This window comes from Melanotaenia boesemani, chromosome 3 (assembly GCF_017639745.1).
Source record: "Melanotaenia boesemani isolate fMelBoe1 chromosome 3, fMelBoe1.pri, whole genome shotgun sequence".
NCBI classification, from domain to species: domain Eukaryota; kingdom Metazoa; phylum Chordata; class Actinopteri; order Atheriniformes; family Melanotaeniidae; genus Melanotaenia; species Melanotaenia boesemani.
This window is the reverse complement of record NC_055684.1, coordinates 31,040,530-31,055,781: the sequence shown is the minus strand read 5'-3', so window position 1 is coordinate 31,055,781 and position 15,252 is coordinate 31,040,530. Positions and strand designations below refer to the sequence as shown.

General features: G+C 38.0%; 1 protein-coding gene across 2 annotated transcripts in view; it reads left to right on the top strand.

The window, feature by feature from the left end:
* The window catches only part of slc4a8 (solute carrier family 4 member 8), a 32,790-nt gene that overhangs the window by 6,427 nt on the left and 11,111 nt on the right, over window positions 1–15,252 (top strand). For both annotated transcript variants that reach the window (XM_041980997.1, XM_041980996.1), the window contains 10 exons: window positions 6,283–6,364; window positions 8,438–8,590; window positions 8,809–8,944; window positions 10,211–10,371; window positions 13,087–13,263; window positions 13,745–13,833; window positions 14,154–14,311; window positions 14,398–14,485; window positions 14,588–14,734; window positions 14,856–14,956. In XM_041980997.1, the coding sequence (XP_041836931.1) occupies window positions 6,283–6,364; window positions 8,438–8,590; window positions 8,809–8,944; window positions 10,211–10,371; window positions 13,087–13,263; window positions 13,745–13,833; window positions 14,154–14,311; window positions 14,398–14,485; window positions 14,588–14,734; window positions 14,856–14,956 (1,292 nt within the window). The remainder of the gene's footprint in view (window positions 1–6,282; window positions 6,365–8,437; window positions 8,591–8,808; window positions 8,945–10,210; window positions 10,372–13,086; window positions 13,264–13,744; window positions 13,834–14,153; window positions 14,312–14,397; window positions 14,486–14,587; window positions 14,735–14,855; window positions 14,957–15,252) is intronic.

The following is a 15,252-nucleotide window of genomic DNA, read 5'->3' as shown; positions in this document are numbered from 1 at the left end:
AAATGTTGAATAACAAGATGTTAGGCAGCCTTAAAAGAGCTCATATGGAAATCATTAACTGAATTCATGTAGGAGGGGAATAAAAGAATATAAAATAGTATTTGCTTAAGATAAAAGAGGAAGTCATAAAGAAAATATGTAACATTTCTTCTTGTTTTAAGACTATTTAATTAAATAATTAAGTAATTAAACAATAATAAATTATATATAATATATTGTGGTGTTTGATATATCCACAGTGACTTTCTGCTTTAAAGGGAGGTTTATCAGCTTCCTAAGTAGGACACTGTGTGTGTGACTGTACAATTCAATAATACTGTGCTGGGAACCTAACATCTTTCTAGGACAATCTGCTACACTTGAAAATATATCTCGTCTCTCATCAGCTATCACATGCAGACTAGTGATAGCGTTTTACTATTTTCAGCTTCTACATCCTGAAACCTCAGACAAGGGTGCCTAAAGTCATCATCATGTGAATCTGTTGTTGACCAAAAAACAAGGAAACTTTTCAGAAACACCAAATAAATATATTACTTTGCAATGTGACCACTAAGTACAACTTTTCACGTGTAATGTGGTGGGTGAGCACCACTGCCACAGCACTGGTTTGAGCCTTGGCCCGGGAGGGATTCAAACAGTGGCTTTTCTGTGTGGAGTTTGTATGTTCTCCCAGCTTGGGTTCTCTCCAGGTACTCCGCCTTTTCCAACAGTTAAAAAACATGCATGTTAGGTTAATTAGTCACTATAATTTCTCCCTAGGAGTCAGTTTGGGTGGTTGTTTATCTCTCTGTGTTGGCCCTGCAACAGACTGGCAACCTGTCCAGGGAAAACCCTCCTCTCACCTACTACATGCTGGGCTAGGCTCCAGCTTCCCCACAACCCTTAACTAGACGAAGCAGTATAGATAATGGATGTTTTTTCCACCTTTTCCACGTTTTCTTATTCAAATTTTGATTTGGTATAATTTGATTTCTGACCTGCTTGAACTCACATGACAGCTTTTATTTATTTCTTTTCTTATTTTTATCTTTTTATGTGCTACAAAGTTGTGCCGCTGTGAGTTTGCCACAGCTGGTTTTTCAATGATATGCATGTAAAGGAGAGACCCTCAAGGTCAAGCAGCCATTTTGGATCCAGCAGTGGGACTATTCTGTGGGAGAAGAGCACTAATCTGTGAGAACAATTATTGACTCATAAACCCCAGCTGAGTGCTGCTACTGATATTCAGCTAGAGGACAAGAGTGTAGACAGAGGGGACAGTTGCCAGGTTATAGAAACCACCAACAACACCAGTTATTTTCCATGTCAGTGGAAAATTAGGTGCACATGTATGTTTTTAGGGTCATAGATATGCTCATCCTCAGAGAACAAACAAAACCTGTCATGTGAGATTTTAATTAGCTTAAGTCTTTTATGTGACACAAGAGATGTGAGATGTGTATGACAGGAAACCATTAAAAATGTATGCAGACATGAAGGATAAGGTGATGTTCCTGGACTGTGACTGAGATGACCGTGTGCAGGGAGTCTTATGGTGATAGGAAAAGCATGAACCTGGTAGAGAAAACACAAGCATACGATTTATATAGCAAAATTTTAGAGAATGGTTTCCTTTTCTTTTTTTTTCAGCAAATGGATCTAAATTGATTTGATCTGGTAGTGTATCACTCTTTCTGGGACAGAGAGCTTTTAGAGACTCTTGCAGCCATTCTCTCTTGTTTTCTGTATATGTTGGTAAAGCTCCAACTCTAATGCAGCTGACTGCCTCCAGCATGAGGCAAAGAAACAAAATGTATAGAGGCCCTAATTCACCAGCGCAGCTGCAGCAAGTGATAACACATTGTGACGACACATGAAAGCACAGTGGACATTTCTATCCACAATATGATGCTAATGTTTGCATGTGGCTGAAGTCTGAAGAACTGCCTGAGACAAAAATCTGAGGTGCTTCTACTAAATTTGATGTTATGTTTTTTTTGTAAATCATATAATTGAGGCTGTACATGTTAAGAAAACAATGTGTTTTAGAGTGATTTTCTCTGCACTTCATTTAAAAAGTTTATATATTTTTTGTATATGCCCTCTAACCGACACAGATGACCCCACCTGCCCTCCCCCTCCCACACACAGTATGTTGCTTTACTATACCACAAACCAGCAAATTAACATAAACACATTTTTTGTGTTGAGTGTGTTACATTCATTTTGTTGATAGCTAAAAGCACTTTAACCAGACTTTGTTAAAGCACCTTTGCTAACTTTGCTAGCCTTCTGCCTGTTTTGGGAACAATCATAATAGCTCGGCACATCTTTACTTTTTTTTTCCATCATTGCAGAATTATTTTGGATGAACCATGCTGTATTGGGAGCAACTATGCACAGCAATTTCCAGGTTCCCTACAGAGTCTCGCTGGGTCTCTGCAGGACTCTTGCAGAGACTTTTACTGAAGCCAGTCCTTTGTTTACTTTGAGTTGTTAAAGTGTAAAGTAAATCTTTGCCCCATCTTAAGATCCTCAGCATTCTGACAAAGGTTTTCCACTCAGGAGAGCTATGCATTATTTTGAACCCATCTGTACCTCTTTCATTGCCACGTTTAAAGCCCTCTCACAGAAAATTATACAGCCATCACCATACCTGACACCTGGGATGGTATTAAAGAAGTTTCGCTCAGTGCCTGATTTCCTCCTCACTCATTTTTGTTACCAAATAGTCCAGTCTTTGTGTCATCAGATGAAAGGATTTTGCTTCTCATGAGCGTCAATTTGGTACCATTTAGTGAGGAATAGCTTGTGTTTGGTCACTCAACCATACAGGCCTAATGGTATAGTGCTGCAGTAATGATTGTCCTGCTGTAAGGTTCCTCCATAAAGGACCACAAAGCACCTTTAGATCTCATCTATAGAGACACGAGGCCTGCTGTCAATCTGAATATTTCATTATGGATCACAGTAATCCTAAATCTGCCTGGCCAGCAAAGATGAGTAACTGATGATTACAGATTACTAGCCTGCATGTAAATCCCCCAAAAATTAGGGGTCTGTTGTGCTTTGAAGCTCTTTAACTGTTGCCTTGAAAACAGTTAGCTAAAGGTTATCTTCCCCAAAGTTGTAGAATCAGCCCAAGGAACACCGATGGAAGCAGATTCCACCAGTTGCATTCTATAACAAGGGGTTTTAATATTTTATTTAAACTTGCTTATAGATTAATCAGCTTGCTTTGTCGTTGTCAAAGCAGCTGTGTAACTTTAGAGTAAAAAATTAAATTAATTAAATTACATAAATTTGAAACAACAACATTTAGAACACTGATAAGGCTCCGAAAACTTGTGTGCATCTAATCTTCCTCACCATGCAATCTAACTAAAGATATAACTGAAGATACAGTAAATACAATAGTCAATATATGCAGAATAGTGTGGGGCTGCTGTCATTTGAAGATTAAGTACTCTGCTGACTGCTTTCTGCAGCAGGAATCATTGGTGGAATTACAGTATGTTCAAATTTACTACAGAGCACTGAGCTATAAATACACACATGCCTTTTTCTGTCATCACACTTTCATCTCTTGTGCAAATGTAAGTATAAAACCATGAATTCAATGGCCCAAGCATGACTTCCTAATTAGCCTTATTCTTTAAAGGAGCAGAACTGTCTTGGGAAAAAGACGTGCTCAGTCATGCAAAGAAATTAAATCCCAAAACACTGATACGGTGAAGGCAATGGCAAACCAAATGCACATGTGTATGAAGTGATTGTCTTGGGATCTTAAAGCTAGTTTTGAAAATGGGTGAATTATAGGCTCATATTAGAGGGGGTTAAAAAAGTAAAACAGAAATCTTTTAGAGTTTGAAGTTTTGAGTTTAATCAGATATGCTTCTCTGCTCAGGTTTTAGCAGCAAGGAATTTGATATAAATTCAAGTATTGCTTTGGTGTTTGTTTGCTGACAAAAATACACACATAGACACACAAGTCAAAAATAGTTCATATTTATCACATTTCATGAATGCAAGTGGAAGCCATGAATCATTGGTACGGTTCTTTGATCAATAAACTGTTCATGGTGTTATATCAACCAGACCTTGGGAGAAGTAAGAATCACTGCTCGCTCATCATCGATGGACACATCCTACAGTAACACACACAACTGCATTGACTACTTTAGTGCAAATGCTGTTTTGAGTCCAAAAGAGTTTAAATAAAAACCTTCACCCTTAGTACATTGTCATATATTTTGTCTCTAAAGTCAGCTAAAGTTATGTGGAAAAATTAATCCATCCCATGAATTTGTTGGCTTTCTTGGTCATATTAGTACAAACATTTATTTGATTCTCATCTCATCTTGAACACAAACAAAACAAAAGAAATGACTGGATTTTAAGAGGAATTGAGTAAAGGAAGCAATGATTACATCTTGGAAAACATGGATGTGGTAAAGGACTACGAATACCTTGGAGGTCAGCTGGACAAAAGACTAAACTGGAAATGTAACACAGAAGCCACGTATAAGAAAGGAGTTGACTGTTTTTTGAGAAGGCTGAGATCCTTCTATATCTGCACCAAACTGTTGCATATCTTCTATAAGTCTGTTATGAAAAGTAGAGTCTACTGTGCAGCCATCTGTTGTGTGGCCAGAGGCTGAAAGTAACTGAACAAACAAATTAAGAAGGCTGGCTCTGCAGCAACTCTAGAATGGAGATTTTACAAAGAAAATTGCTGCAGTTGTTGCTGAAAATAATGGACAATTAGTCACAACCCCTCTACAAAGGCAGTTAGGAATCAACAAAGTGTGTTTAGTGAAAGGATTCTTCAAGTTAAGTGCAAGACAGAAAGGTAGGGGCAGTCATTCCTGCCAGCAACCATCACACTTTGGAACAAGTCTCGACTATGAATTAATTATCTCTAAAATAAAAAAGCAAACAAAAACACCTACAACAACAGTACAGTTTCCTTCAAGACATAAAATATTTTCCATTTCATTCATTCATTCATTCATTCATTCATTCATTCATTCATTCATTCATTCATTTATTCATTTAATTTCATGTCATAAAACAGATGATTTACATTAATTAAACATCACTGAACTGAAGGCAGGTCTAACATGTTGCAGTGGTACCATGCCCACTCCTTTTAACTATATGTGAAGGGTTATCAGAGATTAGAAATAAGTGGTTTACTAATTGGACGCTGTAGTCCAGGGAAATCAGAAAGTGTGGAAATGATGGAGTGGAAAAGTGACTCCAGAGTAAGCAGAGAGGGCCCTGCACCTATCTGCCCTCATTGTCATAGGACAGATATGTGACTATGGGCAACCGCATGTGAGCACTGTTTCTGGGAAATCCTTGTCTCTGGGGAAGTAAAATTATTAGCAGCATTCTGCAACACAGCAGCAACACAGAAGGATGTGGCACTGTTTGTTTTGTTAAACCCTGGATAGAAGAACCTTTCACAAACTTCAGCTGACTCATACTCTGTTTACCTCTAGCATCTGTATGTGTATGTGTGATTTTGTGGTTTAGTGTCCTTTAAGTGTATGTGTGTCCATTTTAGAAACTCTGAGAATGGACTGTCTGGAATTTGATGCTTATGTTACGACCCCTTCTTCTTTTGTGGCTTTGTTAATTATGTTTGTGTGCAGGTGCAGCTGGAGTATTCGGCGGGGCGTATATAAGACCCGCCTACAATCGGCCTGCTTTTTTTTCTCTTTGCTCCGCTCCCAGGCCGGACCTGCGCCGTTGCACCTCGCGTTTGTGTTTGGTTTAGTTCTACATCATACAACACTGCCTGCATTATATTTGTACACACAACCAAGCACGCCCTGACATTACTGATATTGCAGACAATCACACTTCATGATTATATTATTTTGTCTTAAGTTTTGGTTTAATAAATAATTATAATTGGTTTTCTTGGTTGTTCGGCGTTGTTTTGTTATAACCGTACGGCTGGTTGTAACAAATGGGGGCTCGTCCTTCTTGTTCTCGGGTTTTTGTGTTCTCGTTGGGTGCGCCGTGGTTGTTCTTTTGAGTGTGCGTTGGGTGGTTTGTTTTGGTTGTTCTTTGTTTGGTGTTTGGCGCCTGCGGCTGTCTTTGTTGTTATCAAAAATCCTCTGCCAGTTTGGCCAAGATGTGGCTCAATTACAAAGTCAGTAGCTTTTACCTAACAGGATACCTTTATTGCTGCTTGAGACAAAGGATGTTAAAGTACGGAATTGTCTGCACCAAAAATCATCAGTATGAATTGTAATGTTTTTTTGTATGTCCGTGTGTGTCTGTCAGAGGCCAGATGAAGAGGTGGTAATAGACCTAGGAGGAACCAGCTCAGTGATGAACATCCACTATGAAAAGGAGGAACTGGAAGGTGAATAAATTTCACATTTATAATAAGTATTTAGAACATTTGATATGTTACCTCATCTGTGTATCTTTTCAATTAGGGAAATGTTTTACTTAATCTTCTCCTTTTGGCAGCTCATTGTCCCTAAATGAGGGACATTAAAGTTTATTTCCAGCTGAAATACAGTGAAAACACTTGGCTTAATCCAATTCAGTCCCATCCATTTTTTAAAATGAAGCACTTTATAAACATGCACAGTAGACCAAAGTGCTGTACTGTTCCTGTGAAAGTGGTGACGACTTTGGTATCACATGATTTTCCAAACTTTAGATTTCTTTTCAATGCAAGACACTTTTAAAGATATAGACCAATTAAACGTTGACATATCCAGTCCTATTTAATGCAAGGCAGTTATAATCCAGTCAAATCAAAATTGGATTTATGAGGCAGATTAGTCCAGTCAGTACTAATTGTGTTCACATAATGCCCATTTGTTTTTAGAACAAACAAAATACAAACAAAAGAAAACCTTCATTAAGAAAACAGTTGAGCAGTGGAGAGAAAAAACTCCCTGAACATGAAGAAAAACCACCAACAGAACCACACTCAGTAAGGACAGAAATCTCCCTTCACCATTTGGGGTTGGAGATTACAAGAAAGATGGGTCAACAACCACCACAACTCCAGGCCAGGGCTACTTGCTGACAAAGAAAAACAGAGGAACACAATTTCATAATGAAAACAATGTCATATTGAGAGTAAAGGGTTAAGAGAGAAGCGTGCAAAGAGATGTAACCAGCTCACTTTCTTGAAAATAGAAATAAGTGCATGGCCGTGCAAACATGCACACTTTTTTTTTCAACCTTTGGCCATTTATTTTTCCTGACACTAACTGGATATTTTATATTCTAATGTTTGAAAAATATTTTTATTTTGTAAACTTAAAGTGGCTTTGTTTTCTTTGTGAAACCAAAGAAAATACTAAAAATAAAAAAGAGGGAGAAGCAGGAGAAAACTTATCAAAGGAAAAACAAAATCAAGAAGAACTGTTTCCTGCTGAAACTAAATGTACTGGATTAATCTCTAATCCTGGGATACCTTCAAAACTTGAACTTGAAATGGGAACATATTTTTCTAAGGCCTGATATTCTCACAATATGATCCTTTTTCATGGGCTATTACAAATGCAGTAAAATGTGTCCATATACCTGCAGTCTGTTTTTACTTCATACCTGCAGATCATGTTGACCATGAACACAGTGTATTTCAACAATGACACATCTAAATGCAGAACTATTTCTGTTTCCTACAACTTCCAAACCAGGAGGTTGCATTAAATTGGATAAAAGGAAAACTAACAAACAATGATGCATATTATAACTGATAAACAAATGCTTTGCACATAGCTTTTATTTGTATAAATAGACAACATAATATAGAAACAAGGGTTAATAAATCATGCATACAAACAGACCATTGAATTCAATAGGTGTCCTGCAGCTTACAGCAGCTCTCTAAAGACCACTTGCTGTGGTTTGATGGAGCATGGTTTGTTTTTTAGGCATTTAAAATTAGTGCCAGGGCCAGGGTTGCACAGATGTGATGATTAAGGTTAGAGTGAGGGTGCATAAATATATATCCACAGAAAGATAGCATGTTAATTTGCTAGACGCATTATTTCTGTCCTACATGGAAATACGCTGTTGAAGTACAAATTCAGACACAAAATATATATTTAGATAAATAAGGCTAATATGAGACAGGCTACAACAGGAAAAAATTATGCTTGCCAGTTCTCCCAGTGGAGTTTAAAGCGAACACCTAATCCCTGGTTGAATGTCACATTCAGTCACCAAGGGACTGCCATGCATACTATTCCATTCAGTTAGAAAACGCTTTATTTGAAGGTAACCTTATCTAAAGACAGAAATCCTTAGAGTATAGATTAGACATTATAAGATAGTTGTAAAGTCTTACATGAGAGGGGAAGAGAAACTTGATAAGTTATTTTTGTGTACAAAGCCATTCTCAGCGAAACAAAGTAAAATTCAGTTTTTTTTTTGTTTGTTTGTTTGTTTGTTTTTTTTCTTCATTCAGGCCATAGGGCACTGTTTGTGGGGGTCCGGATGCCCAGGCAGAGCCATCGTCACCACAGACCCCATGGATCCCGCCATCGCAAGAGAGACAAGAGGGCAGGAAGCATCGCAACTCAACCAAGCGAGGAAAGTGAGACGACCGCCGGCAGTCATGGTAACAAACATGAGCACACATCAAACCTCTTCTTGGGCTGCTCATTTTTTCACAAAATGTCTTACATTTTTAAACTTACTTTTTAAACTTTTAGACTTGCGTGAAACTGTGTGGCAATTTAAAAGGAAAGAAACAACCAAATAAGAATCTGTCTGTGTGTATGTGGAAATGAGTTTTTTCACCTCTCCTTTGTCCCTCACATCCTCTCACTAAATCAGATACACCGTCCCAGCGGGTCCAGTTCATCCTGGGCACAGAGGAGGATGCCGAACACGTGTCCCACGAGTTGTTCACTGAGCTGGATGAGATCTGTGTAAAGGATGGAAAGGATGCAGAGTGGAAAGAAACAGCCAGGTCAGGATCTCCTCTGAGAGCATTTGGAAACAGTAGCTGACAAAAAGCTTCTGACAGCCTGGCAGCCCCACAGCTCTTATGAAGAGGGATGTTTACAAGTGGTTATTACATTTAAAGTTTAGTGAATCATTTCTTGCTTGGTTTGTTCAAGGTGAGGAAATAAAATGGGAAGAATCACACAGAAATTGATGTAATTTCATTCATGAAATTCAGTTGAAAAAGTAGCTGTTACCTTGTACAGCAAAATAAAATGTTAATTGGAACTTTCACACAAGACATTATCACCTTGTGGAAAAAAAACAAGTTAGCAAAAGCAATTTGTGCTACAGGTCCAGTGCATCCACAATGTTGTCTATCCTTTTTTCAAAATTCTAACAATTCACTCAATACTGCATCATCCTTCAATACTCTCTGTACTTACTGATCAGCTACTTGCACACAGACGAGCAAATTCTTAACCTCAAAAAAGACTCATAGCAGCTGAATGTACTGTATAGTGAATTTTACACAGCAATTTCTCAGTGTTGGGCAGCATCACACAATCCGTTATCCAGGACTACATGGACAAATTATTCAGTCAATGAAACAGTGACAAAGTAAAGAAATGCAAAAGTGACTCTAAAGCAATGAGTTGCTTTAGATGGTGGAAAAAATAAAAAAATAAAATCTTTGAAAATAAATATATCTCTACTTGAACAAATAAATAGACATTTTTGAAGACTTTGTCTAAATATACTCATCCCCAAGTGAAAATTGGATGCGTATGATTTTTAATTTTATTGGATTTTTTCTAAATTACGTCCATGTCTTTCCTAATTTGGGTTTTCCTGATTGTCAGTCTAAGGTGCTGTGCTCTTCACTTACTTGGAATTGCTTGGTGACAGTTAACAGAATTACTGCAGTCTTATATGTTATAGAAAAAAAAGAAAGAAAAAAAAAGTTAAAAAGTAAAGTGAAGCAGGAAATGAATCCAGGTATCTGACATATTAGTTTTAAAGAGAATATTTTAATATTTCACCAAATTCAGGGTAAATTTAATTATTTATTTAACTCCGCACTGTGTTCATTTGATCTACCATTAATTACGTTTGGGAATTGTTGTTACTATATATTAAATTGGATGTAATCTTATAAGTTGTCTTTGTGTTTTTCATATTCAAGATATCAAAAAAAGAAGAGCTGAAAAAAGCTAAACTTCCTGTTTACTTTCTTTAATTTCACATTGCTACACACGCTCCTGATCTCTTGCTTGTTGTTACCTCACAGGTGGCTGAAGTTTGAGGAGGATGTGGAGGATGGTGGGGAGAGATGGAGCAAGCCTTATGTTGCTACACTTTCCCTGCACAGCTTGTTTGAGCTTCGCAGCTGCATTATCAATGGCAGCGTGCTGCTTGACATGCACGCCGACTGCATAGAAGAAATAGCAGGTGAGGACTCATTAGATGTTTAATATCTCAGAAGCCAAGTGATAGGTGAAAACAAAGAAATGCTTCAGGTAAGAGCTGCAAGAAATCAGCCTTTTCAGTTAATTCTTATTCTTATTCTGTCCTGTAAAGGGACTTCTTGTCCTGTATTTGAGTAAATGTTGCATTCATTGATATAAATCTCTATATCTGAAACAAAATGGCCCCTGGATGCCTTTTTGTTAATTCACTTATCCTCAAAGAGGAAACATAGGACAGAGCTTAGGGCAACATCTGAGACTCTCAAGCAGACGCTCAAGTTATTAATAAAAGAAGAAAAAGATTCCAATCATTTCTTTTGATGTTAACATTGTATAACAAGCACATAGCCAGTCCAGTGCCATGCAACCACTGCCTAGACTGTTTTTAAAAGTTGTGCTTTTGTAATGAGGCTGAACATCCTCATCTGTGCTTTGTCTGACTTTGTCTCACTGAAATATATCAGCTGAACTTGTATTCAACACGACTTCATATAGTCTGCTGCCACCACAGTCTATTTTCATTTGCATCCAGTTGTGCAATTAACTGTGAGCATGTCATTTGGATGCAAGCAGATGGTCGGATAAGGACCCATCTGCTTTCTTAGAAGAAATAGTGTGGTTATATAAATGATTTCTACACAACATAAAACAAGCAAGCAAAAAAAAAAAAGCTAACAAAATATATTTCAACATTCCTTGCTCTCTGCTGCTCTGTTGCATTTCTGTCTTTAAACAAATCCAAAATATTCTCAAAATGTATTTCACATTCTCTTCTATTAGTCACACAGATTTATCAATGTACTCAAACATGTAAATGATCTTGTTGTCAAAAGCGCCCCATCACAGTCTTCCTCTTGATCAGATTGTTTTAAAAGCTTCAGCAGCGTTCTGCCTGCAGTCATTCCTCTTCTCCAGCCCTATTTTCTGTTTTACTTCTCTGATCCATGCAACTCCTGCCAGCAGCACCTGGACGCCATATGACTGTTAAGGTGAAAAAAACAAGGGATGAAATACTTTTTCTGTTTCTTTTCTATTTATTTTAATGGGGTAAAGAACTTATATCTGAGCCAAATGACATCTTGTTTGTAATATCACTATCATATAAGTGATTGGAATGGGAAATTCTTCCAGCGATAAAGTAAACTGACATATACCAGAAAAACACAGTTGAATAAAATAAATAACAAGCAACAACAATTGTAATCCTGAATCCAAACACCAAGTCATTACATAAATGTGAAATAAAGTGCCTTTATTAAAAGTTTGTAACTAAAAGGTTGAAGACCAAATGGAACAACAATGAACTTTATTAATTAGAAGCACTAAGATTTCTGAAACACATTAATTCTCTTTATCCTTACACCAGGCTACATCGATATAAAAAAAGAAACAACAAACATCTGAAATAAGTTGATATTTTTCTTCTTCCACCAAAATAAAATACTTGTAAGTTAAAGAGAAAACAACATCCTCATAACAATGAGTCACTGATCCATAGATTCTCAACTGCAGGTCTACAAAATCTGATGCAGCAGCAATGAAGCGTGACAAAGGCTACATCCATCATAAGCAAAGAAATAATAAAGCAGCATGTACAATTAGAACGTGCCATCCCTGGAAACCTTTAAAAACTAGCATTTGCTATTTTTTTATTTTCTTAAGCAGCCAGACAAAGTACAGGGGCCTCCAGGCCAGAAGAAGTAATGAAAATGTGGTAGAGGAGCACAAGGGATGTTTCATGGCCTCTGAATTCTGATGTATTTCCACTGAAAACAGAAACTAGGAAGGCTGCAACCTGTAGAAAAACTGTGTCTCCTCTAATTGGTCAACCCCTTCTGTTTTTGGCCAGGTTTACTGCAACAACAAAAAGGACATCAAAATTAGATTGTTCCATAGGACATAATATGAGTATGCATCCCTGAGTGCAAGATGACTCATCAACAATGTTTGTATACTTTTCCAGGAAATTACAAAATAGCTCTAAAATATGACTGAAAATACATACAAAACTTTTTTGTGATTGTTACAGGAAAAATAACCCAATAGATACCAGATAAAAACACGTACAGTGTGCATTACATGTGATTCAATGCAACTTGTTTTAAGATAGTCAACTTACAAATCGCACACTGGAGGAAGTAGAGCTGTTGCTATGAACTACTGTTAGAAGAAAATGTGAGTAGAAGCTACATGAGGTGTGTTTGTCTTTTCTTAATAGCAGGTCTCTTTGTGCTGTTCTGTTGTCACTGTCCTTATTAACAAGGCTGATTGTCATGGCACTGCGGGCAATGCATTAATCACGGCCTTGAAGTGTGTTCAGAATAAATGTAATCGCTGCAGTGTGTATGTAAGACTGACTGCTGAGGGAGAAAGGAAGGAGGAAAGATAAGATTCAGTGCTGACTCAGCAAGTCAGCATGAAAAGACTGAGACTGATTCTTCTGCAGTCCCACAAGACCAGATATGTTGGACACATAATGAATCAACTCTTCTAACATACCATCTGTTCAGCACAGAGCCAGGACAGATGTCTGAGCAGGTTGATGAACATGTATTTAAAAAGAGCTGTTACGGGACAAAAGCTGTAAGTTGATAAAAACTGTGGTCAAAGCAGGCCAAATACATGTACATTATCCAAATAAAACATATCTAATACTACTGATATGAAACTATGATCAGAGTTTCCTCTTGTGTTGCAGACATGGTGCTGGACCACCAGGAGGCATCGCATGAGCTGGATGACAGTGTGAGAGTGAGGGTGCGCGAAGCCCTGTTGAAGAGACATCACCACCAAAATGAGAAGAAGAAGAACTTGATTCCCATTGTGCGCTCCATCACAGAGGGAACACGCAAACAATCAGAGGCTCATGCGATAGGTGGGTTTCATATTGTACATCACACACAAACACATGAGTCCAGAGCTATAAATAAAGATCACAGTGTAAAAATCTCAACTAGAAATTAAGTTCTGGTGCTTTAATTTGTTACTGTGGGGCTTCAGAATTAATTTAACATTGTTTATATTAGTTGAACTAGAGTCTGTAATCAGTGGCACTGTTTATATATTTGAGTTGACTTTTACATATAATTTTATTTTATATAATATAAAGTGAAAGCAACAAGTCTTAGTAGCAGACAAACACACAGACTGAAATCATCTTCAGACAGTGACTCCCGGTGCCTCCAGGGACAAAACAAATGGATAATATACTGGGAGAAAAACATACCAGGCTACAGAAATTGTGTTTCCTTTCGCTTCTGGCAAGTCGTTAAGGTCCTGACTCTGATTAACTCTCTTTATCTGTCTCTCTCAATCACACACATGCACATACAAACTCAAAACCCAACATGCTGCAGGGTCGGCCACATCTCCCCAGCCTCCTCCACTCACTGAATCCAACAAGAATGGCGCTGGACAGGACCCCACTCAGGTGGACCTCAGTAAGGTAATATCAAAGCTGTGAGCCAGAGAATTTTTATCACTTTCAAAGGGATTGTGTGACTTCAGCTGAATATTTGTGAATGTTAACATATCTCATAAAAGTCATGTAGCAATGGTTTTGGTAGTAGAGAGCAGTCTGCTCTATGCGTGTAGCAATCTGTAGTACTGACATATTGCCTCCTAGGAAACAAAAGTTGAGTTACATTTGCTTCAGTCTGAGGCCAGTAGTTAAGTCCTCTGCTGTTAATCTGCACTTGTGGTGTAATCACCACTAAATGTTTTTTATTTAATTTTGATTTAGCATTTAATCTGATGTGTCAATAGGTTGATCTACACTTCATGAAAAAGATTCCTGATGGTGCAGAAGCTTCCAATGTTCTGGTAGGAGTTCTGGACTTCCTGGAAAGGCCGATTGTGGCTTTTGTCCGTCTTTCCCCTGCTGTGTTGCTCACTGGACTTACTGAAGTCCCCATACCCACCAGGTAGATCCACTGCAAATCTGTTTGTAATTTATGTTACTTTATGAAAGAACAATTGACATACCATAATTTATGCTGACACACATCAGGTTCCTCTTCATTCTTCTGGGCCCTGATGGAAAAACTCAGCAATACCATGAAATTGGACGATCCATGGCAACCATCATGACAGATGAGGTGGTAGCCCTGTCAGTTAAAATAAAATAAAAATAAATCAATCTCTAACCCGTCGAGAAAGATAAATGCATTTCTTAAATCTTTTGTTTCTTTCTGGTCCAGATCTTCCACGATGTAGCATACAAGGCAAAAGACAGAAGTGATCTGTTAGCAGGGATTGATGAGTTCCTGGACCAGGTGACTGTCCTGCCACCAGGAGAGTGGGACCCCTCCATTCGCATTGAGCCCCCAAAGAGCGTACCTTCTCAAGTACAGTGACTTAATTCTTTTTCTTCTTTAGATTTTGAATAAATAAATAAATAAAACAACCACAGTATAGGTAGCATGTTAACGACATATTTAAATTTTTGTCTGTTCTGGATGTCTGCAGGAGAAGAGGAAAATCCCAGGTGTTCCTAACGGAGCAGCCTGCCAGGTAGAGGAAGAGCTACATGCTGAGCACCACGGGCCAGAGCTGAAGAGAACTGGAAGGTAAGCAACATCTCAGTCATTTTCATTGCTGATACTTTTTGCATCACATGTGCTTTAATTCATGACGAGTACAGAAGCTAAATTCACATGTAAAAAGGCAGCATGTTATCCCACGTAAATAGGCAACCATAAAATCGGCTTTGGGAAAAGATGCAGCCCAGCTAAGATTCTGAAAAGGATGTGTCACAGCCCCAAACTGAGCTTAGTCCTCTCCACTGGTCAGCTGCTGTGACCACAAAATCTATATTTAGATCGGTGACAGGATGGTGAAAATCACCATGACTTGGTGTGACAGC